Raw genomic sequence first — 26,703 nt, 5'->3', positions numbered from 1 at the left:
CCTCCCTCTCTGAACATAGACCATAAACAAAGTGAATATTTACCTGTATTTGGCTGCCTGTTCTTCGCTAAAAGTGGGTGGGGCAGCCTTACTATACCCCAAAACAAAAAGGCTCTACAACATTTTTTCAATTTTGAAACTTCCAGCAAACCTTGTAGCTATGTAATTATTTGGTAAGTATATATAAACTTTATTTTTTTATAACAAAAGCTTTATTTTATTATAAAAATGTCATTTTGGTGTCACAACATGGACATGTACTATAACATGACACTACTGTACAGTTCCATACATCATGGTGTGACAACATGGGACTTCATACTGAGACAACATACCACTTCATGGACTGCCAACACGATACTCTGGCCTTACACCATGTTCTTTCATACTGCGACATGACACTTCATAGTTTAAAAATGGAGACTTCTTGATGTGATAACATGAGACATCATGGTGCATAACACTTGAAAGCCACATTTTAGTGGCAGCATGGACCCTTCTTAATGTAACAATAGACCTTATGGATGACAGCATGTTACTTTCTGGTGTCTAACTTATGTTGCAATAGACTGGCAATAATCCTGCTGCTGCTGACAACATGGTCCTTCTTAGTGTGACAACACTTGTTTCATGAGCTAACAACACATTACTTTTTGGTGTGACAACATGGGACTTCTTAATGACACCATAACCCTTCATGGAAGCTGACAACATATTACTTTCTGGTGTAACAAAAAATGGTGTTATTCTTAATGTAACAAAATGACGGTTATAGGCTGACAACATTTTGCACGGTACGGACAACACAGGACTTCTTAGTGTGACAACATAACATTTCATAGGCTGACAAAGTCTTAATTTTTGGTGTGACCTTACAGGTGTTCACTTAAGCGTAACAATGTAACACTTCACTTGGCTGACAGCATAATGCTTTTAGTGCGACAACATAGACCTACACAGTGTGACAACATGACACTTCGTGGTCTGAAAACATGATACTGACCCAGCGGCAGCATGGGCCTTCACTTAGTGTGACACTTAGCACTTAATAGACTAATAACATGATACTTTTGGTCCTGACAACAAGGGCATTTATAATGTTGGAAACTTAAACTTCATGGGCTAGCTTATAATCTGGGCCTCTAGCAATATGAAAAAAAAGCGAGAGTCTGATAAAAAAAAAGCAGGAGTTATAATCTTAAAGAAGTAGGAGTGCACCAAGGATCTAATATATTTCAAAATGCCACATTTTAAGTATTTAAATGCATAATGTAGTAACGTTTAAAATTGATTATCAAAGAATAATCAATTAGTACAAGTAAGCAGGTGTTACTTGCTCCATGATATTACTTTTTTTTTTAAGGGAAAACCCCATCAAGGCCCACCCCTGACCAATCTAGTAACAAGAGGTATTTTTCTAGCTTGTTCTATTTTACAACTAATTATAAAACGAAAGTTACTAGGCCCTTGCATTTGGTTTCACCCTTTTTTAATTAATTTATTTGATTCAATTACGCAATGTTATCCACTTCAGATTTTCAGTGAAATAAGCCTTTGAGTAGCATTCAATAATACTTAAGTAATATGCAAACAAGAAGGTATAATCAATCAGATTAAATTTCTGAAATATATATATATATATATATATATATATATATATATATATATATATATATATATATATATATATATATATATATATATATATATATATATATATATATATATATATATATATATATATATATATATATATATATATATATATATATATATATATATATATATATATATATATATATATATATATATATATATATATATTATATATATATATATAAATTTCTGACTCACGTCAGGATCGAACCCAGGTCTCTCAGGTGGAAAGCAAGGCGTTATCCACTGGGCCATACAAGTCTAAAAGAAGTTGGAACACAGGAGCAACTGCACCAGGAATTACCTGGGCAGCTAACTGCTTGCACAGTGAGTTTTAAACTTCCCGACTCAGCAATGACCCAATAGACAACATTTCATTCGATTTATCCCTTCGAGTGAATAAGATAGAAATCATCAACACTCATTATTGGGGCAAAATAAATTTCTGACTCACGTCGGGATCGACAGGTCTCTCAGGTGGAAAGCAGGCGTTATCCACTGGGCCATACAAGTCTAAAGTTGGAACCTGAGCAACTGCACAAGGAATTACCTGGGCAAGCTAACATGCTTGCTGTGAAGTTTCCCCAACTTCCCGACTCAGCAATGACCCAATAGACAACATTTCATTCAAATTATCCCTTCTGAGTGAATAAGATAGAAATCATCAACACACAATCACGTGTGGAACAGAAATAAATTTCTGACTCACGTCAGGATCGAACCAGGTCTCTCAGGTGGAAAGCAAGGGCGTTATCCACTGGGCCATACAAGTCTAAAAGAGTTGGAACCTGAGCAACTGCACCCAGGAATTACCTGGGCAGCTAACTGCTTGCATACCAGCAGTTTTTAACCCGACTCAGCAATGACCCAATAGACAACATTTCATTCGAATTATCCCTTCTGAGTGAATAAGAATGAAATCATCAACACACAATCACGTGTGGAACAGAAATAAATTTCTGACTCACGTGAGATCGAACCCAGGTCTCTCAGGTGGAAAGCAAGGGCGTTATCCACTGGGCCATACAAGTCTAAAGAAGTTGGAACACAAGCAACTGCACCCAGGAATTACCTGAAGCTAACTGCTTGCATACCGATGAGTAAAAATTTATTTCTGTTCCACACGTGATTGTGTGTTGATGTTCTATCTACACTCGAAAAGATAATTCGAGTAATGTCTATGAGTCATTACTAATCAGAAGTGAAAACTTCGCTTTGGCTGTCTTTGCTTTGCGAAGGTGCAATACGGTGCTCAGGTTCTTTGGGCTGTATGGCAGTGAACAACGCTGCTACTCACCGAAGACAGGTTCATCGGCGTAATCGAAAATTCTGTTACACGTGTTCTGTGTTGACTATTTCATCTTATTCGCTCAGAAGTAATTCGAATGAAATGTTGTCATTAGGTCATTGCTAGTCGAAAGTTGAAACTTCGCTGGCTGTAACAGTTGGCGTAGTCGCAGGTACGGTTGCTCTCGAAACTATTCTTTAGGCAACGTAGCCCAGTGAATAGCCCTTGCTCCTGAACGAGTTCGATCCCGACGTCTATAGATGACTGACAATCAGGTCATATATATATATATATATATATATATATATATATATATATATATATATATATATATATATATATATATATATATATATATATATATATATATATGAATGTCTTTTACTGTAATACTACAGTATAATATGAAAATAAAAGGCCCATAAAACACTATTTGAACATTGCAACCATATATTTTGGGCACTTCCTTCTGTGCCCCTGTTCACTGGTAAAATATGGACAGATGAAATGTTACAAGGGTATATATACAAAACATATATAGGTGTGGCATTGAGTCTCCGATGGTATGCAGGTGACCGTTTCCTAAGAAGGAGGAGAATAAACAATTCCCTAGTGATTTTTGGCCTCATTAACTCCTGTTTGGCGACAATTCTGGTGGTCATGTTCCCTGGAACACTTACTTCAGAAGCGGTCTGAGGATTAAAGCGTCGATCTCGTCCAATTTCCAATGTCCTCCTGACAAGTTCATATTGTTGGTTTGATTGATGATAGCAGATTCTAGCATCTTTCTTTTGTACGGACAGCTACTTTTGAAAACCAGCTCCGCTCCACTCCAGTTTATGGAATGGCCTGTATCTCTGATGTGTAGGAAAATCCCCAAACTCCCCGAAGCATAACGTACTGATCTTTTGTGCTCTGTTGTTCTTTGCGAGAGCGATCTACCTGTCTCCCCCATGTAAATGTCATTACAATTGCTGCACGGTATCTTGTAAACTTTGGTTTCTTCCCCTTTGTTATTTAAGTATACGTTAATGAGCGAGCTCCCGATGGATTTGGGATAATGGAAAATAAAGGGATTGTTAGACCTGAGTTGTTAGGGCTTTTTGGATGTTTTCATCGTACGGAAGCTTTATTTTGTTGTTAAAATCTATTTGACTGTTGTGAGTGGGACCTCTATAGTATATTTTATTCACTTTGTTAATAGCTCTCGCGATAATGTGTGGTGGATAGTTGCGTTAGGTGTTGACAGATCGTGTTGAATTCTTTATCTAGGTACCCATTTGAACATGTCCTAAGTCCTCTGAGAAATAAGTTGCACCCTACCATGATCTTTACAGAGACGTCGTGGTAGCTTAAGAAATGAATGTAGGAAACAGTGAAAGTGGGTTTTCTATATACTGTAAATGCATATCTGTTCTGTTCTCTTATGATCAATACATCTGGGAATGGCAGTTTTCCTTCCTTTTCCCATTCCGTTTTGAATTTTATGGTCGGAACTAGCGAATTTAGTCTATTAAAAAATTCATTAAAGTCTCACCAGCTATTGTCCCAGAAAGTAAAAATATCATCTACGTATCTAAGCCAGATCATATTACGGGATTTGATAGATGACAAAATTTCTGTTTCGAAATATTCCACGTACAAATTTGCTAAAAGAGGTGATAGGGGACTGCCCATGCCACAGCCAAATTTTTGTTTGTAAAAATTACCATTGAAAGAGAACACGTTGTTAGTTACACAGAGGTTGATAAGTTTGAGAGTTTTATCTATGCCAAGAGGAAAACGGTCTTCATATGGTTGTAACTTCCTCTTTAAGAAAGACAACACGTCGGCGATCAGGACTTTAGTAAATAATGACTCGACGTCGAGGCTGAGCAATTTGATGTTATTTGAAGGGATGTTTAAACTATTAAATTTTTGTATAAAATCCTCTGCATGTTTGACGTGGGAGGATAAGAAGGTTCCTAGAAAGGGTGATAACAGGTCTGCAAGCCATTTTGATAATTTACACATGAAAGAGCCCCTGCTAGATATTATGGGATGTAAAGGAATCCCATCTTTATGTGTTTTCGGGAGGCCGTAAAAATAGGGGAGAGAGGGGTTGGTTATCTTGAATGTCTCTAGTAATTCTATGTTCTTCTTATTGCCCCCTATGGTTCTGACTGATTAATTAAATTGGGCGGCAATATTTGTTGTGGGATCTTTTGTTAATTTTTCATAGGTCTTCACATCGTTTAGAAGTTCTTGAACTTTATTGATGTATGTCTCCTTATCTAAGAGAACTATTTTCCCGGCTTTGTCAGATTTTGTGATTATAATATCACCCCTTCTTCTTAAGCTAACTAACACATTTTGGAATTTTTTCGGGAGCGAGTTTTTGTTGTTATTTTGTTCCAAGGCATTCAGCAAGATGCCTTTGAGGCTAGCATCTTTTTTGTCACAATTGTTTTTTTGCAAAATGTTTATCAAAAGCAATTAAGAAATTAAGATTACTCTCGGGACCTGGTTTTAGAGCGAATGATACCCCAAGATTTAAAACCGTCTGTTCTTCTGCGGTGAGGGGATGGTTAGAGAGGTTCAGCACATTATTGGGTAGGCCAAGATTATTCCATACACTGTTCCTAATCAGTCTTTTTAATTTGTTGCGCAAATTTCTGGAGTGGGTCTCACTGTTTTCAACAGCACCTGATAGCACAAAATACGAAAGATATTGGAACATACCATCATTCCTGCACATAAGGCGAAGCGATGTGGCTAGCTCTCTTATTTTTCTTCTTATCACATACTGTAGATGTCCTGGTGTGTGGCGTGTATTCTGTCTTGGAGGAATGTGCGGATGGAGTCCGGAAATGGGTCCAAAGCCGATGTCCAACGCGTGAAGCCGTACATTTTGGGAGAAACTTGTTCTTGTAGGCATTCTTGTAGAAAAATTTTCTGATTCTTCCTCTAGTGAAAACCGTGAACTAGTCGTTCGTACTGTCTAAAGATGTGCTTGACAGCTGGGTTGTAGCCGAAAAACTGACGTAAACTTTGATGTTCCATAATGGGCAAAAATGAATGTCTCTTACTGTACTACTACAGTATAATATGAAGATAAAAAGGCCCATAAAACACTATTTGAACGTTGCAACCATATGTTTTGGGCACTTCCTTCTGTGCCCCTGTTCACTGGTAAAATATGGACAGATGAAATGTTACAAGGGTATATATACAAAGCATATATGGGTGTGGCATTAAGTCTCCGATGGTATGCAGGTGACTGTTTCCTAAGGAGGAGGAGAATAAACACTTCTAGTGGTCGTGTTCCCTGGAACACCTTCTTCAGAAGCAGTCTGAGGATTAAAGCGTCGATGTCGTCCGATTTCCAATGTCCTCCTGACAAGTTCATATTGTTGGTTTCATTGATGATAAATCAGTCAGAACCATAGGGGCAAATAAGAACATAGAATTACTAGAGACATTCAAGATAATCAACCCCTCTCTCCCCTATTTCTACGGCCTCCCGAAAACACATAAAGATGGGATTCCTTTACGCCCCATATCTAGCAGGGGCTCTTTCATATGTAAATTATCAAAATGGCTTGCAACAGACAAATAGATTTTAACAACAAAATAAAGCTTCCGTACGATGAAAACATCCAAAAAGCCACCTAACAACTCAGGTCTAACAATCCCTTTATTTTCCATTATCCCAAATCCATCGGGAGCTCGCTCATTACCGTATACTTATATAACAAAGGGAAGAAGCCGGGTTTACAAGATACCGTGCAGCAATTGTAATGACATTTACGTGGGGAGACAGGTAGATCGCTCTCGTAAAGAATAACAGAGCACAAAAGATCAGTGCGTTATGCTTGGAGAGTTTGGGGATTTTCCTACATATCAGAGATACAGGCCATTCCATAAACTGGAGTGGGGCGGAGCTGGTTTTCAAAAGTAGCTGTCTGTACAAAAGAAAGATGCTGGAATCTGCTATCATCAATCAAACCAACAATATGAACTATGAACTTGTCAGGAGGACATTGGAAATCGGACGACATCGACTCTTTAATCCTCAGACCGCTTCTGAAGAAGGGTGTTCCAGGGAACACGACCACCAGAATCGTCGCCAAACAGGAGTTAATGAGGCCAAAAACCACTAGGGAATTGTTTATTCTCCTCCTTAGGAAACTGTTACCTGCATACCATCGGAGACTTGATGCCACAACTTATATTCTTTGTATATATACCCTTGTAACATTTCATCTGTCATTATTTTACCAGTGAACAGGGGGCACAGAAGGAAGTGCCAGAAATATATGGTTGCAATGTTCAAATAGTGTTTTATGGGCCTTTTTATCTTCATATATACAGTATGTATATATATATATATATATATATATATATATATATATATATATATATATATATATATATATATATGTGTGTGTGTGTGTGTGTGTGTGTCAGTGTCTGTTTGTATATGTGTATATGTATACAGACAGTCTCCAGTTTACTACGGTGTCGGCTTACGACGTTCCGAGTTTACGACGCTTTTCAAATATATTCATAAAAAAATTATTTCCTGGGTTACAACGCATGTTCCAGGTTTACGACGCTGACAACGCCCGTCCGACGGAAGAAATATGGCTCCAGAATGGCAGAATGGTCAATTTTGGAGGGTTTTCTGTTGAACAACTCAATGTAAAAGCAGGATAAATTGCTTTCAAGGAACCCAAAGGAATAAAAGTAAGGTTTTTTACGATTTTCGACGGTACTTCAGATGACGCCAGTCAGACGACGATCGGAAGAAATATGCATCCAAAACAGCAGAATGGTCAATATTTGGAGGGTTTTTATAATGAGAAACTCAATATAAATACAGGATTCGTTGTTTTCAAGACACCCAAAGGATTAAAAGTAAGGTTTTCTTACGATTTTCGACGGTATTTCGGACGACGCCAGTCCGACGACGATCGGAAGAAATATGCATCCAAAACAGCAGAATGGTCAATATTTGGGGGGTTTTTATGAGAAACTCAATATAAATGAAGTATTCGTTGTTTTCAAGACACCCAAAGGATTAAGAATAAGGTTTCCTTACGATTTTCGACGGCATTTCGGGTGACGCCAATCCGACGACGATCGGAAGAAATATGCATCCAAAACAGCAGAATGGTCAATATTTGAAGGGTTTTTATTATGAGAAACTCAATATAAATGCAGGATTCGTTGTTTTCAAGACACCCAAAGGATTAAAAGTAAGGTTTTCTTACGATTTTCGACGGCATTTCAGGCGACGCCAATCCGACGACGATCGGAAGAAATATGCATCCAAAACAGCAGAATGGTCAATATCCGGAGGGTTTTTATTGTGAAAACCTCAATATAAATGCAGGATTCGTTGTTTTCAAGACACCCAAAGGATTAAAATTAAAGTTTTCTTATGATTCTCGACGGTAATATTTGGGATGACTTGGTGTCAAATGCATACGACAGGAGAAAATTTACATTCGCGGATTTTTTCATAGAGCAATATTCACTAAATTACTGATTCTTATTTTATTCTCACGACTAAATACATTTTTTATGATGAAAAAATTATTTACTAATTTTAAAATATTAATATTAAGTAACCACAGCAAAGTATTGATAAAAGTTAAATTAAAATCCCATGAAATCATAAAACTGCTTACCGATGTAATCACTTCATTCAACCTTTCTCTCTCTCTCTCTCTCTCTCTCTCTCTCTGTCCTCGAATAATTCACGAATAATTTAACTTGAGTTTAAGTAAGTCCAACCGCCCATATCTCTCTCTGTACTGCATATATCCTTCAAAGCAATATCGATTACTGTATAGAAACAAAAAATATCCTAAAATCCCATCATCGCTTGTGTGACAATTTTTTTTATTGCTTTGACGTAGGCTTATGACGATAACGGGTCAGAGGATTAGAAGTAGCCAATAACAGAGTTCGTAGCAACCCCTTCTCTCCATGACGATACGCTATTGGCTGGCAGGACTGACAGTATCCAATAACAACTTGTAACAACCCCCTCTTCCCCCTTCCCGCCCTCCTTGACGACATACTATTGGCAGGAAGGGTGGGATTTTAACCAATCACAAAGCTTGTACCTCACGGGCTTTGCATACATTATAAAGAGGGTGCGTAGAATTTTTTTCTCTCTCTCCGACGTGAGAGAGAGAATGACTGCATAACATTTTTCTAACAAATTTGTGGGAGATGATGACTAACTACATTTGCATGATATATAAATGACTTACCTAATAATATGTGCTAATTTTCAAATATAATAAGATTAAATAACAATAATACAGTAATATACTGAAACTACAACATTTATGCATTTTCAAAGCAGACTAAGGGCAGAAGATCAGTTTCTCCCTTCCTTCCTCTCTCTCTCTCTCTCGCCAAAAGGTAGAATGAGAAATGTAGGCTATAGATACTAAGTTCAGCCCTTCACTCTCTCAGAAAAAGATACTGCTAATTTGAGTCTCTTTACCTATGCATACTGCGTGTGTGTGTGTGTTCATGGTGCTTTAAAAATGCTCAGTAAAAGTAGTAGCCTACATCTTTGGAAGACAAAGAAAAAAAAAATTTTTTTTTGTCAGTCGCAGTAAAGAGAAATGGATTAACATTCTTCGAGAGATTAAAGAGATAAACCATTTCTCTTTCTCTCTCGCCCGTGCCAGCACAAGAATGGTTGAATGTAAGTCGTAGTGGTAATTCATTCATTCTCTCTCTCTCTCTCTCTCTCTTTTATAGTGTTTAAGATGACTTCGAAAAGATATTAATAATATAATTTCAAAGATTAATACGGTAGTAATAGGATAATAATTTAAGCTATATTTGATGTAGGATGATACTTTAAGTAAAAACGGGAGAGCACTGTAGTTCTGTGAAATTCCAAGCCTTTTTCTGGTGGATAAGTGGTGAGGCACTCTCTCTCTCTCTCTCTCTCTCTCTCTCTCTCTCTCTCTCTCTCTCTCTCTCTCTCTCTCTCTCTGGCTTCAAAACAGAAGAATGGTAAAATTTTGGAGGGTTTTTTATGAAAGACTCCATAAAAATGCAGGTTATGTCATTTTCAAGATACCCAAAGGATACTCAAAGGATTAAAAGTAAGGTTTTCTTACGATTTCGACGATTTCTCCGGTTTATGACGATTTTCGGCTTACGACGCGTCGTCAGAACGGAACCCTCGTTGTAAACCGGAGACTGCCTGTGTATATATATGTATATATATGTATATATATATATATACATATATATATATATATATATATATATATATATATATATATATATATATATATATATATATATATATATATATATATATATATATATATATATATATGAGGCAGTCCCCGGTTCGTTGGGCGAGTCGGTAGAGTTCTTGGCTAGCACTCTGCTAGGCGCAAGTTCGTCTCTGGCAGGCCAATGAAGAATTAGAGGAATTTATTTCTGGTGATAGAAATTCATTTCTCGGTATAATGTGGTTCAGATTCCACAATAAGCTGTAGGTCCTGTTGCTAGGTTCTTAGCCACGTAAAATAAATCTAATCCTTCGGGCCAGCCCTAGGAGAGTTGTTAATCAGCTCAGTGGTCTGGTTAAACTAAGGTATACTTAACTTAGTCCCCGGATTTTGGCAAGGCTCCATTCTAAGGGTGTGATCATAACCAAAAATCGCCGATAAATGGAAATTGGTGATTTTCAGCGATTTTCGATTATCGGCGCCCGTGTTAGGCATGTATCAGCGCCAATACCCAATTATTGGTGCAGATAAGCGGAAATCAGCGATTTTGGCACTGAAAATTGCTGATTTTCGTCACTAGGCAAGCACAGTAAGACCGGATCGCTGTTAACAGGGGACTGCCTGTATATATATATATATATATATATATATATATATATATATATATATATATATATATATATATATATATATATATATATATATATATATATATATATATATATATATATATATATATATATATATATATATATATATATATATATATATATATATATATATATATATATATATATATATATATATATATATATATATATATATATATACACACTAGTGACAGAACAAACTAAGATCTTATATATTCTTACTACACAGATATTCCTCAATGCTATTCATACTATTTCCTACTCCTGAAGTTTCTGACCATTGACAACCCCTGAAATAGTAGCGACTAAATGCATAGTTATTAACATCATAACCTGTTGTGATGGACTTGTCTCGTCTTTATTTCCATGTTTACTTTTACTTTCATTTATAAACCTTGCTGCCCAATGCCAGACAATGCCTGTTAAAATAATGATACTGTATAAATATGTTTTCACACTTCTGAAACTAATATTAATATGAAATTTTAAATAAATTAGATACTTACCAAATGTTAAAGTTAAATAATTTAGATACTTACCAAATGTTAAAGTTAACTTACATCTTTGCATTGTTAGGTATGATCGGCACTCAAATTAAACATAAGAATAACACTTGGTTGACCCAGATGGCCTGTCAATAATCTACTGTTTCTCACCAAGTGGTGTTGGAATGTTCACGTTCTTGTCAGAATTCTTCCTGACCACCCACTATGATGTTGGGAGGCTAGGTGGATTTTCACTCATAAGTCAGTTTCCAAATAAATTCATCATAAAAATTTTCATTATTTGGGATGAATTTTACCTACTGTTAAAGTCAGCCGACTCCCACACTGAATAAGGACGGTGGGTTAGTGCAGCTAAAGAAACATCCTTCAACATCCTTACCTGTTGTGTGATTCTATCTGCTAATTACTGCCACCAGATAGTAGACCCACATCAGGGTGTAAGGACCTCATAGTGAGACTTGGCAGAGGATCCATACAAGGAAACAGGACTCTATCCCATACGGTACTGGTGACTCCTGTGCCAGAGTCAAAAGCCCACAACTGACAGTCCAAACCTACAGACTACCATCTTTACATACAATGGTATGCTCCTATACACAAATGTGTACCTTCTACACTTCCCAAACTCAACACCAAGATTTCCTAACAACTTAATAACCAAATTCTGTCGTATTTGGTTCAGGAGAAAACTGTAACTACAGCAACAATAGGACTATGGGCTTTAAAATTATCAAAATTTTGATGTCTTGCAAATAATCCAAGGCAAAAACTGAGTTACACCTCCATTCAGCTGCATTGACAACCTTCTCAAGCAAAAGGCTTTTACAGGAATTGAAAAGATAGGACCCAACTCTTGATGTGCTGACTTAATTAACAATGCAAAAATTGGACATAGCATATTTGGTCATAGGAGTGTTTGGCCTTCTAATGCCACAAAATAAATTCTTAACTCCTCCTCTTGAAGTTTTAAGTCTAAGTAAATTCTCAGAGTTCTAACTGGACCTGGCGGAGTTTCCTCTTCACTAATCACTATTCTGAGAAGGGCTTTCACTCTCATGTCATTTTTAGTCTTAAGTAATGGAGGAAGACAGAGACAGGCATCCCCTTGAACAAAGCCCACATTACAAGAAAGGGCCTGTAGCTCACTAATACACTTTGCCACCACAAGAAATAAAAAAAAATTTCTTCAAAATGAAGTTCTAAAGAGAAGTTTTATCCAAAGCCACAAAGTGAGGTAATGTAAAAAACTCAAGGACTACATCCAAATTCCATCCTAAACAATGATGGAGGATTTTTGGAACTTCCAGCTCAAAAGATCAGAAAAACTCCTTCAAATCTAAGTTATGTGCGATATTCAAATAAGCACATTGCAGGACTGAAAACAACATAGATATTGTATACTTGCCAAAACAAAGTTACTTTAAGTACCTGGGATACTGGAAGAAATTAAATCATTTAATTTATACTGGATACTGGGGCAAGCACCAAGATTGATAAACTGACCACTTTTGTTGATGCAATCTAACAGTGGTGGGCTTTCTAGACATAAGGATTGATGCCCTACCCACGCCTAAAAAGCCCCAAGCTTACAAGAGATGGTTGGTAGTCTCTACACAGTCAGAAAAAGCCGTAGAGGTTGGGATGGATTGTTTTCAAATGCGACTTTTCAAGATCTTTCCTGAATGGAAGAAGGTGAAGAATGTTTACTACCAGGCGAGGTAGCTCAGGAAACCATTCCCTTTGGGGCCATCTACGAACTATTAATGTTACCCTCGAGTTCTCTAACACTTGCAACTTGAGTACATTACTGTCCTAAAGAGAAACACTAACTGCCCATGCCTGAGGATACTGGCATAAAGTGCTGTAAAGTGTGATTTTTTAAATTTTGGGCAGTCACAAACACATTGATGTCTGGGGCTCTCCAAAGGTTCTATACTGTAACTCCTGACAGACTTGTGGGTGAGGAAACCATTGTTTCTCCCTGGGACAAACTGTGATAGAATAATGTTCCCGGACTCAGTCCAAAGGAGAAGATCCTCTACTAGCCTGAACAAAGTAAGTATGCTTAGTTTTACCAGACCACTGAGCTGATTAACAGCTCTCAAGGGGGCCGAAGGATTAGACTTATTTTACCTAAGAACCAATTGGTTACTAGCCTGGACCTACAAATTCCCGAACCACATTGATTCTATCACCAGAAATAAATTCCTCTAACTCTTCATCAGCCAAAGAAGCCCATCGAATGACGGTCTGAAGCTCAACCAACTCGGCCAACAAAGGGCTACTAGCCTGAACAAATTCCTTGATTCTATGCCTCCTTATGTAAGAAGGAAAGGCTGAATTGTTGAGTAGACTCTTATCGTCTTGTCTTGGACTAGAAATTTCACTTGCATAAGACCCTTCCAAACTGCCACAGTGCTTTTACAGTGTTTACTTGTGCCTTGTCCTCCTCTGATATCAGCACTCTTGACCCATCTCCCCACCAATGAAGAGAACCTAAGTTCTGAAGGCACTACCAATGGTGTTAAGTATGGAAGACAAGACCTCTCCTAAGAATTCTTGAGGTAAAACTGAATTGGTCTCATTTATAGATGGGCCATATTGACAACTTTTCTAAAGAGGCCATGTACCCCAAAAGAGACCAGTACTTCTTGCCTGGAACCTTTTCTAAGGGTCAAAATTCTCTCAGTAATGACAGAAAATTGTCTACCCATCTATCCATTGGAAATCTGGCATGTACTCATGAGTTGGTGTAATGGCATGGTTTTACATGTCAGTGACTTTTAATTTTTTAGGTGTAACTTTTGATAAGAAATTGACTTTTGAGAAACATATTATATATATATATATATATATATATATATATATATATATATATATATATATATATATATATATATATATATATATATATATATAATATATATATAATTACAGAAGAGACAGCTGATCTTTGTCCCCTGGTACACAATCAACTGGATCAGAAGAAGAATACACTAGCTGACACTGATCAGAATGCCCAACACCAAGGCCCAAAGCACAAGACAATCAATCCTTTGTTGTCAAGACTGACTGAAAGGACTTGGCAGGAACTAACAAGTCATCCAAGTATAAGAAAACTCAGATTTCTAACAGATGACTTCATCCTGATAATGGTGCCCAAAAAAAGGTGAATGCCTGCAATGCTGTGCTCAGACCGAAAGAAAGAGCTTTGATTTAGAAAACTTTCCCTTTACAGACAAAAGGCAGATACTTCCTCGACTGAGAATGGGTTGGGACATGGAAGTATGCATCCTGCATATGCATATATACTGTAAATCACCCAGTCACCCTCCCAGATGGCAGCAACGACCAAACTGAATGATTCTATCAAAATGGGGGTCAGATGAACAAAACTGTTGAGACTGGAGATGTCCATTACTGGTCTCCAGATTCCTGAGGCCTTGGGAACATAATCAGGGTGACTGTAAAACACCATGGGAACATAATCAGGGTGACTGTAAAACACCAGTGACTCATCTAAAACTTGCTTGATAACTGCCTTGCATAACAACTGTTTAATCCTTTACAAAACCCACAACTTGAAAGTACACAGGAAGGATATCAGGGACTCTGACAGGGGTGGGTGTAACAAAAGGTATGACATACCTCCCTGAGAACCTTCACCATCCAAGGTTCTGTTTCAAAGCTTTGCCAGAAACTCCAAAATCTCTGTAGACAACCTCTTACTGATCCTTGAGTGCTCAAGGCATCAGTTACCATTGCCTTTGCAGATCTTTCCCTTAGAATGGGAATCATGAGCACCTCAAAGGTCTTATTGGGTGTGGATGAACTTGAGGATTGGTTTGGGTCGACATTCTTTACGAAATTTAGGTGTAAGATTGGTTGCAGGCACAGGAGTCTGGAGGACACTATAAGGGTTGTAATGAGAATTCCCTGCTCCCCAGATTCAAGACATCTTCAGCAAAAGCTTCAATTAAACATGTTGGGTTTAAGATGATGCTGCTAAGGCAAGTAAAAAACAGCTACTGATCGCTGAGCTAGAGCCACTTCATAAGATAAATATGAACAGAATTGTTTGCCTTGCTTCAAAACTGAATTGGTATAAACAAGAGACATCGTTCCCAAAGCACTGGAAATACAGTATCTCTATCAAGAAAAACTAAGTAAAGAACTGTTGCCCTTTCAGGACTCACAAGTTGTTTAAACTGGCACAGCAAATGAGCAATCATGATAAAAGTGAGTTCAACAATGGAAAGCACTTCAATAGAATGATATATCAGTTTCATGAGCACTTCTGTCTCACTATTAGGCCAAAGTACATTACTGGTTTTGAGAGCATTTCATTTCATCACGTCAAGTAACCTGAAAAGTCTTGCTTCTTGAAAGGAAAAAGGACAAAGTTCTGTCATCATATCTGTGCCATAACAAGCAGCTGTGTGGCTTCATAAACCTAGGCACCAAAGCAGTCACATTCTGAAAACATGCTTTAAGGGATAATACTTTTGAGATTGCCTAAAAACATGCTTTAACTAAATCAGATTTTTTTAACATCTTATCCCCTTGAACTGAGATCGAGGTAGAAGCAGAAAATAGGGAGTGCCAATGAACAGGTTCATCCATGATCAAAAGGGAAGGATAAAGCAAAGTAGCAAACCACTGCAATTAAGGTAAACATCTGTCAAGTTTGAGGAAAGAACTGGGGCAGCAGAAACTGGCAATTCCACAAACTGAGACGGTGAGGCAGTAAGCACCTGAGACAGTGATGTAACAGGGACCACCAACAGTGACATCACTTGAGGTGGTTGAGAAGCACAAGAGTTAGGATGGATCAGGTGACTCACTAAAAACTGAGACAACTAGCTGGGAGGGAGACTGCTGGATGGGAGAAGGTCCTCCTCTGACTCCACAGTAGACAAATCATCCATTTGAAGCTTCAACAACAAACCCTGAAGAGACAAAAACTTCAACTCTACTGACAATCCTGCTGAGGCGACAGCAGGAACCATGCACAACAAGAAAAGCAGCTGAAGAGGAGGAGCTACTATTACAAATAGGTACAGTTGTCAAAAGATGAGGAATACGATTCGACAGAGGGGATGACTGAGTAAGAGGGGGAGGGTTGGCATCAGAAATATTTGATGATAACAGTAAACTCATGTCTTCTTCAAGTTCACCTGTCAGTTTCTCCTGAACCACATGCAGAATGTTTGAAGACAGAGCAGAAGAGGTGAGAGAAGAATCAGACATAATAAGGCAAAGGAGGAATGAGAAGAGAAGCAACACTGGAAAAAGTAGGACTAGATGAAGTAGACTCATGGCCAAACCTAACTAACTGCCTACATAGTCTATTAGCCTCTCGCATCTTTCAAGACTTAAAAAAATTATCATTTTTTCATAAGAACTCTCCTTCCATTCTTCACAATAAGAAGAAAAATCACATTTATTCCCCCTAACAGGTAAAATACATTGTATGCCCATCATGTCCAACTGAACACATACATAACCTGACACTCCTGCCTATGCTTGCTGCAGATGGCATAATGCAAAACTGAAAAAAGCATGATACCACACAGGAGAAAAACAGACAAAGTAGAGCCAAAAATATCAAAGCTTGATCACACCATATCAATGTGAAGCCAGTAGGAAGAATTCTGACAAGAATGTATATATTCCAATGCCACCTGAAGGAAAACAGGTGATTTTAGACAGTCCATCAAGGTCTGCAAAGTATTATTCTTTAGTTTATTATGAATGCTGACTGCATCTAATGGCACGAAGATGTAAGCTAATTTTAACAGTAGGTAAGATTCATCCTAAATTAGAAACAAGCAATGTATAAGACTTGATAACTAAATTATCTGACACCATACATTTTCAGTGACAGCATCATATGAGTCAGCAAAACACACACATATATACGATATAGTAAAGCTGACTCCGCCAGACATAAAGGTACAGCCACACTGTACTTGGCAAGCGGCAACATAGCATCTGGCAACAAGCGGGCAGCATCAAAACATTGCATGGCCACATGACACATTAGTCGAAGCTGGTCATCAGTGCAGACATGTCATCATCAAATTTAAGAAAATTATTTTTATTTGAAAATACTTCTGTGAAGTTAGATGAAATACCTGTAAAAAAAAAAGTCTAGATGCATGATTTTAACATGAGACGAATGGAAAGGAGTGAATTTTATAATTATGTAGTCTCGGATGTACGATATATTTTATGAATATTTGCATATGAGCCAAGGATCATTCATTTTGTTGCTCAGCAAACTTAATGAGAGGCTGAATAAACCTGCAAAAAACTTCAAAGAACCAACTTCTCATAAAGGAAGATGCTCAGAACTCGGCGTTTTTTTGTTAATATGCTGCATCGTGTCTGACAAGTGGCAAGGTTTAGCAAGGTGCCAAACTGCCCTGCTCCTCCAGTGTGGCCACCCACATAAGAATTGCTGTATTACGTCTCATAATTAGTGGTAAATTGCACAGCCCAAATCTTGCTGCTTCCCACTTGCAGTGTGGCCGGACCCCAAGAGAGGCATGCTTGAGGCTATTTCCTCAAACTGTTAAAGGGGAAATTAGTTTAGTACTCACTTAAGGTATCTTTAAATGTGTGCAGGAATACACATAGTAAAAGAACTGCCAAGCAGTCTCGTTGTTGTTAGATTAAGACAGCTGCGCTGGCAAAGGCTCTTGCTTCTTGAACAGCCCACAAACCCATTAGTCTGGTTGATATTTGTCTTATATGTTAGAGAGCTTCCAATGGAGTTACAAAATAGCTGTTTGTGAAGGACAGTGCTGACATGGCAAGAACTTCACACACACACACTATATAAAAATTGTATCTTCTTCTCAGCTTAGTCCCTTTTCTACACAGGTTGCCATTTTGGGTGAGCTGATTCCATCTCCCTCTGTGGTGAGCTTCTCCTTCATCAAGTCCCATCTCCCTCAAGTCTTCCCTCAGACAATTTCTTCATCTCTTCCTTGGTCTTCCTTCTCGTCTTCTAACCTGCACTTTCATCTCTATAGCTTGCCTTCCAATAAGGTCTTCCTCCCTTCTCAGTAGATGTCTGTCCCATCTCAGTCTACCCTCCAGCACTTTCTTTGATATTTCAACCACTTTTGTTGACCCTCTTATATACTCATTTCTAATCCTATCCTCCCTTGTTACACCAGACATCCATCTTAACATTCTCATCTCTGCTACATCCAGTTTCTTCTCTGTCTTTGTTATACTTGCCGTTTCTGTACCACACAGCATAACTGGTCTTACCAATGCCTTGTGGAACTTTCCCTTTAGTCTTAACGGCACTCTTTTGTCAAAAAAGACTCCAGAGGCAGCTCTCCAACTGTTCCAATCCACTTGTATTGTATGCTTTACTTCACACACATTCTTCCACCAGTCTCTACTACAGGTACTGAGTATTTGAACTTGTCTACTCTCTTTATTTCTTCTCCATCCAACCTCACAGTCTCCTTGCCATCCCCCTCAACAGTGTTACACATTATATACTGTCTCTGACCTGCTTATCCCCATTCCTCTATGCCCCTCCTGTGCTACCCTCCACCCCTCCAACTTCCCCTCCAGAGCCTCCCTCCTCTCTGCGCACAACACAATGTCATCTGCATGTGATATGCTCCATGGCACTATCTCTCTCTTACCTACCACGTCATGTGATCCATCATGATATTGAAAATAAATGGGCTAAGGGCTGATCTCTGGTGTAATCCAACCCTCAACTCAAATCCTTCAGTTTTTCTAACACTGCTCTTCACTAGGGTATACACATTCCGATACATCTCCTGAATCATCCATACATATATCTCAGGGACCATCTTCTCCCTAAACTCCTCCAAACTGCCTATCTCAGGATTCTGTCAAGGACCTTTTCAAGGTCTATGAACACCATATGTAAGTCTCTTTGTTCTCTGAATTTCCCCACTAGCTGTCTAGACAGAACATATTTGTTTTTCCAATTCCTTTCATAAATTGCAAAATTGTTTACAAAAACTGTGTAAACGCTGCAATAGACAGCTTACAAATCTGTTTGTCGTCACCACTAAATATGTGGTGATACATGCTTAAATATTAATTGTATAAGTAATCACTATGACTTGGAAATTACACCTATGAAAATGAGATCAATGTAACATAACTATGAACCAAATGGGATAAACCTGAACTTTAAGCAAATCTGTTTTACCACAAATTGGGTTACACGTTAAAATTTTAAGTCTTACTATCTCAAGTGAAGGAAATAAAGAAATGCAGTGTAGTTATCCCTGTTTCCTAAAGGATACTGATCAACAACAAAAAAGTTATCAAATAAAACGAATTATAAACTATCACACAAATAAAACGAATTATAAACTATCACAAACCATAAAACAGACTTGAATACATCTTTACATGCAGCAAGTCATTAATCAAAAAACAAAAATTTAATGAAATAGGTAAACTTATTCATTGTCGAAACATTATTTGCTAATCCACCATAAGTATCAGTAACTGCTAATTACGTCATGACAGTAAGCATAAAGGAATACCTAACCTGAGAGGATGCTATTGCTCACATTCTTCTTATGCCCAACAGACATTTCTCCATTAGTCTGTTTAAGGCATTTTGTACGCTTTGGCATAAATTCCTGCCGCTTACATTCTAACTCGTATTCTTTTCATATCAAGAAGTATTGTTACAGATTTCAGCAGATCCCCGGAATAAGTATTGCCTAACCACTTACTGCAAGTAAAGGATGGTTGCTGATATTACAGAACCAGTTACGACTTAAATATGTATACATTTCTGGAAAAAAAACTTTGTCTGCTTATGAAAAAGCCACAGCCATTTTCCAGTAATCTGAAAAACTGAATAGTAGAGAAAGTATACATTAAAGAATACATTCATCATCACGGGTAAATGAACTGACATCTTTTCAAATTTTAACCCATTATATGGCTATAAAAAACCTGGGCATGGGATGGAGGAGGAAGAGGGTGGCGGGAATTTTTTGTTTTTTTTTGGTCATTGCCGAACAGACTTTGCACCATTATATAAATCATCTTCCAGTCCTACATACGACTGCATGCATCACTGCAATGAATAATCTGGAGCAAATATTCCAAACACATTAGGAACCAAAACTAATTATTAAAGCCTACAAATACTAGAGGGAGTTGCTATACTCATTTTTTTATATAAATCCCTAAATTTCTTTTCTATTCATTTAAAAACTACATTATCATGTTTATATTCTATTTACCTAAGTTTTATAGCTAAAATGCTAACGCAAAAATGAAATGTTTCTCACTTACTGGCATCAATTTTTACCCCCTTCCAACTAATACGAATACATGTCGTTTACCTATAATCATACTGTTAAATTCTAGTGTACTGAAGTATAAACTGCTCAACATACCTTGAGCGAAGGTACATGAACCACTTCATTGTACTGGTCCCGAGTTACGATAGTAACAATTGCAGGCCACCCTGCTCTCATATCATCTCGACTATACAGCACCTCACACGCTCTCACATCAACGTATGAGTCAGGCTGCAACCATCGTGCCAAACGTCCACCACTTGTTCCACCAGCGCAAGATACAAAATCCCGAAGAAACAATCTTTCATTGGAATGGCAACTGGAAAAAGAAGAAAACATTAACTTTAGAGGTGTCCAGTGATAGTCATCTCAGGTTATAAACTGAACAGAAACCATTTTTAGCAAGAAAAGGCAAAGGCAGCAACTGCTTCCTTGTCTTTAGCTTTCCAAGACTCATAAGATCTGATACATACAAAGTGTATCACACACATAACCAGAAAATTTCAAACAAACACTGATATTTCCATTCAATTGAAAAGACTATCATGTGTGTGTGTCAAAGTCAGTGTAGCCAATTCATCCAAATATTTACAACGTAAATGACTAAAAATAAAATCCTCACATTTTACTCAATCAAATAATTAACATAGTGACATACAATAAGAGAATAACAAAAAGAAATAAGGATTACTCTATGTACTGTATAATTGTTCACATAATTCTAAAGCACATCTCATATGAAGAAAATTACCAGTTTTTTGTATTGAGCTTCTAATTTCTTTGCACCATTAGAAGAACCATCAGACAATTTGTTAAAAACTGGAAATGTCGTTATGAATATATCCACTACATCAGCCGCAAACAAAACTTTTTACAAAACCGATAGAAAGGGCTTTACCATGCACAAGAATCCCTAATAATTTTACAGAACTCAACACAGATCGGTTTGGTTGTGACCCAGATCTCCCAGTAACTATAATTTAGTAAAAAATATGGGTTTGTGAACTTTATAAGAATTAGGACTACAATAAGACTAGACGCTGTAAGCTCAGAGTTGTTATTATTGTATTAATAATGGTACTGTTATTATCACTGTCCACTGTAAGAGCACATTTTATGGAACATGCTAAAAGGCTATGAATTTGCATAGCAAAGATAAAAAAAAAAAAAAAAAAAAAAAACTGTGAAAAAACGATAAAAATCGAAAAAGTGGAAATTCCTGGACTAGAGTAACTATATTCTTCTCAGTTGAATCCTAATCACAATAGCTTTTTTTAATGCACTTCCTCCAGCTGTTTCCACCCTGAGCGGTTCATTTCATTAAATAATTTAGTTTTGGTAGATGTTTTGCAGGCAGATGACCTTCCTGACTCCCAGTCCTATTTTTCTGAGCTTGGACCGGCACAGCTGGAATGGCTTGCGGCCCCCTCCCACTTGAAGGCTTTGGTTACTGTACACAGGCATTCACATACGAAATATCACTACACGCCAGAGATTGTCTTTTTTATACTCAACGGCATTAATTAACTCACGGATTTTTAAGCCACGCCAGATGTTCCTTTCGTTTGTTTGCTGGCATCAATTTTATGGGTTTTTACAGGGCCAGAGGTTGCCTCTATTTAGTTCAAGGGCATTCACTTGTGACCCCAGAGGTTGCCATTTTTAAGTACAAAGGCTTTACCTTACGGGTTTCTAAAGGTCGCCCTTTTCGTGTAAAAAACTTGAATTTACAGGTTTCTACATTGCACCTGAGGCTGCCTTTTTTTACAGGCTGGAAATTATATGACAATCTGAATCACCATCCCAACTGATGGTCACTGTGGTGAATTTTCATCCACAACGCACTGTTTCTTTGCTGATGTTTTTAGCTAAGGATTGCAAAGGATGATGAGGACGTCTACAAACTTGGGAAGGCTCAACGAGACCACAGGTTTAAATTGTTGACTTAAAAACTAATTTATTTACAACTATTATTTACAAACAAGTACTCATCACTTAAATGCATGTATAAAGGAATTTTTCCCAGATGAATTATACCCGAAATAAATGAATCTCACATTACACTTGAAGCCGATGCAGGCTTCATTACATTGATCAAACATTAATTAGCAAAATATTTATTAAAGTTTAAAATAACTTAGGAACTGAACCTCGGTGGACACATTTACAAATCTCAATCACTTGTCCTACCTCACTTGCTGTACCATAAGACAGGTGATGCTAACAAAGAACCTCGTAGTGCTTACACTTTTACAACCTATCTTTATGATGTTCTTGATCGGAGAGCCGGTCATTTGAAATTGAGCCAGCTTCCACCTTTTATAGTCATTCGATGAGGCGTAATTGCGGCTTTCCCACCAAATGGACATGTTCAGATCGCGAATCAGCGCCGCCCAGACGGGACCGAAGCACATTCGTCCGGCCCATGGGCAACCAGGAAAGACAACGTGGGTTTTGGCGTCCAGGGGCCCAACAAGGTGGTGAAATGCGTAGCTTTTCACAATAATCATATCAACACCTATTTCGATAATAAACATGAATATATTATTCTTTTTAAACAACAATCAATAGAAGAATGAAAGGTAATGTCTAATAAAAAACAAATAGTCAGTAATAGCAGATACTAATGATATACCATTCGACAAATAAAATCTATAAAATAAAATGAGCAAAGGAAGTCGTGCCTGAGTTTACTTCAAGGAAGGAAACTCAAATGCAACACCGGGAGGTTGTGGTGTAGTGGCCATGGCGCAACACACCTCCATTTCTGAACACTCGTTACAAGGTCACCATTAATGGAGGCGGCATAGTTATTCAAATCAATAAGGCAAAGCATTTGAAAGTCAGGGGATACCGCAAGCCCCAACTACTTACCTATTATGAATATTCTCATGGTACAAAAATGGGCGTTTTGCCAATACCTATGCAAAAACTGGATGATATCAGACATAAATATATAAGTTTAACTTATGAGCATGATTTTAATATCAAGCCATTTTCCAAACAGGGTATGTCCAGACAAAAACACCAACAGTCACTGCCACATTCACCCTACACCTGCTCAAGTGTGGATGAACCTTCTAAGCATAAAACTTTCGCGTTAGCTGCTATGTACACCTATAAAAAAAAAAAAAAAAAAAAACTCACCAGCATGCTATTATTCTTCTTATGCCATATATACTACCTCATCAATTCATCAACTTCAACTTCTCTCCCTCATTTGAAATCAACTTCCAGCCCTCATTTCCACAAACAGTCACTTGATGCATTGCCGCCTTGATTTCCATTGCCTTCCGGGACTCTTGTAACGATTTTCCTCACACCCATTACTTTCCTTGCTTCTCCTGTTTTGTTAATGACGTGAATAACATTCATCACTGGCCCATCTTTCTCGCTTCACTTTCCACAAAACCTTACCTTTCCTTCAATTTAGTCGCTGCCTTCCCCAGGGGCGTCATTTCAGATTTTTGTTTGGGGGGGGGGGCGTCAAAGACGGTGTGGCCAGCGAAGCGAGCCTAACCAGCTGAGTTTTTTTTTTTTTTAGCTATTTTGTGTTTTTGAAGCCATATGAGCAAGGTATTTCAGCAAAAGTTATATACTCCCACTACTATATGTTTTATCTCATCTTTACTGGTAGCTAGTAGACTGACAAAGATCAAGAAACAATATTTCTGAGAAATTTTATAAATTTATGATTGCACATTTAAAAAGAAAACATGCTGTTACTTCTTGGGGCTTGGGGTGAGGGGCCAAGTTGAGGCTTTGGGGGCAACTTGGGTCTTGGGGGCAAGTTGAGTCTTGAGGGGGACAGTTGACCACCCCCCCCCTAAATGACGCCCCTGGCCTTCCCCATTTACAGACAATAAAACTTAATAGTTTCTGTAGTTTCTCTTCACTGCAATCAGTACCATTATAATTATGAATATTATTATATTTTTAATATGATCATCAGCAACAACAACCATTCTATACTCCATTAATGGCTCGTTTCCTTTGCCCATAACTTTGCACCCTTTCTCTGTTTACTCCCATTACTTCATGCAACAAGACACACAACAACCAGGGAGACACAATACTCTTGTCTCTAACCCACTTTTACAGCATTCAAATAATGCTCCTGTTTTTAAAAAAATATTACAGCATTTCTAAATTATTCTCCAGTCATCATTCTTATTGCTATTTAAAAATGTGCAAAAAGGTACATGAAGCATGACTAAAAGGCAATCAACCTATATATGGAAAATAAGAGGAAAAACCAATAAGAAAATCATCACACACACACACACAATATATATATATATACATATACACACACACACACATATATATATATATATATATATATATATATATATATATATATATATATATATATATATATATATATATATATATATATATATATATATATATATATATATATATATGTATGTGTGTGTGTGTGTGTGATTGCTTTGTGATTGCATTATAGCTACTTCAACTTAGTAGAACAGTCATCTGCTCACCTGTCATGTGTACCCCGCCAACAGTTTTCCGGTAACAAGAATAAAAGACCTCCCTTCACTAGTTGTGCTCGAAACCTAAGAATGATGTCGTCTCCCTCTACATAAAGTAAATACTTTTGCACTGAAGGCACCCAGTATAACTGACCTTTTTCATTCTTCAAACACCAAGTTAAAATTCAGATTTCCACAGAACCTGTTACTCTTACTCTGTCATTTCCTAATCTGGACTTAATAAAGAGGATCCTGTCAAGACTTTTTGTCCCCTATTCTTAACTCCTCCAAAAACATCCTTGAACTCTTTTACAAGCCTCTCAAGTCTTCCAGATCCCTTCCCTTGTCTATACCATTTTACGCTTTATCGCCTCTGTAAACCATCCGCAAACATTAAACACATAACACAAAGCACTTCATTCTTCTGATTCTATATGCCAAAAGAAAAGCTATGTGGCTACCATACTTCTGGATATTCTACACAGAAATAAACATGCCACTGTTTCATTCCCACCATCCGTTAACGATAACTAAGGAGCGAATTCCGCTTATATGACGCTGTCATTTGGCATCATTTACTCCAACAAACGATCCACACCCCTCCACTGGGCGCTCTTCTGCTGCCGCGGGAACTATTCCATCAGAATCCGAAGCCAACGCAAAATGTCAAACAGAACTGATATTTAACTCCCCCCCACCACATATCTATAACATACTCAATATATAATATATATATATATATATATATATATATATATATATATATATATATATATATATATATATATATATATATATATATATATATATATAATAATATATATGTATGTATATGTATATATGTGTATATATATATACACAGAAGAATTTTGTCAGATTTCTTTCAACTTTCATTTCGCCTTTTTTTTTTTTGTACACTACGTCACTAATTGTTTTTCTTCTAGCGACTAATTTTCGTAGCTTATTTGCCCTCTGCGTATACAGACCATCTAGTTGCGTGTGTGTGTGTGAGGAGGGGGGGATGACAGTTCGTATCCCCACCTCCCCCTTCGTCTAAAAGGTCAGTTTTGTCAAATCTGTACGTGATATTTACGTATATTGCAATTGTGATGAGCATAATAAATACAAAAACCGAACTGACACAACACAACAATTAAACGAGCACGGCACATGGAAGTTGACTCAAACCCGCTATGGTGAAATTCAGGCGAAAACTTTGGTAAGAGCGCTCGCTCAAGTAGTCAAGTTCTCGTTAAATTCATAAGGCACGCTGGGCTACTTATGACGGTGCTTTCCTTAGAAAATACAGAGCGCACACAATGATGGATTAACAAAATGGCATTAGTGTACAAATATACTTCAATTACAAATGTGTACAACATAATACCATCTCACAAGGTAAACATTTTTATATGCACGCTAGAAAACTCACTTTAAAATTACGATAGGATGCACAATTTAGTACACATGAAAGCCATTTATATAAGTAGTTGTCATGACTAGACCGGCTCGTGTC

The 26,703-nt window shown here is 37.5% G+C and overlaps 1 protein-coding gene across 1 annotated transcript in view; it reads right to left on the bottom strand.

Moving 5' to 3' along the window:
- Positions 1-26,703, bottom strand: part of hiw (highwire) — a 1,788,684-nt gene that overhangs the window by 624,553 nt on the left and 1,137,428 nt on the right. Inside the window, 1 exon segment of the mRNA XM_067112237.1 lies at positions 20,788-21,010. Within this exon segment, the coding sequence (XP_066968338.1) occupies positions 20,788-21,010 (223 nt within the window).

The sequence above is a fragment of the Macrobrachium rosenbergii genome, chromosome 2, assembly GCF_040412425.1.
Source record: "Macrobrachium rosenbergii isolate ZJJX-2024 chromosome 2, ASM4041242v1, whole genome shotgun sequence".
Taxonomy (NCBI): Eukaryota; Metazoa; Arthropoda; class Malacostraca; order Decapoda; family Palaemonidae; genus Macrobrachium; species Macrobrachium rosenbergii.
Note: the sequence above shows the minus strand (reverse complement) of the source record. Positions and strands in the feature narration are given on the sequence as shown.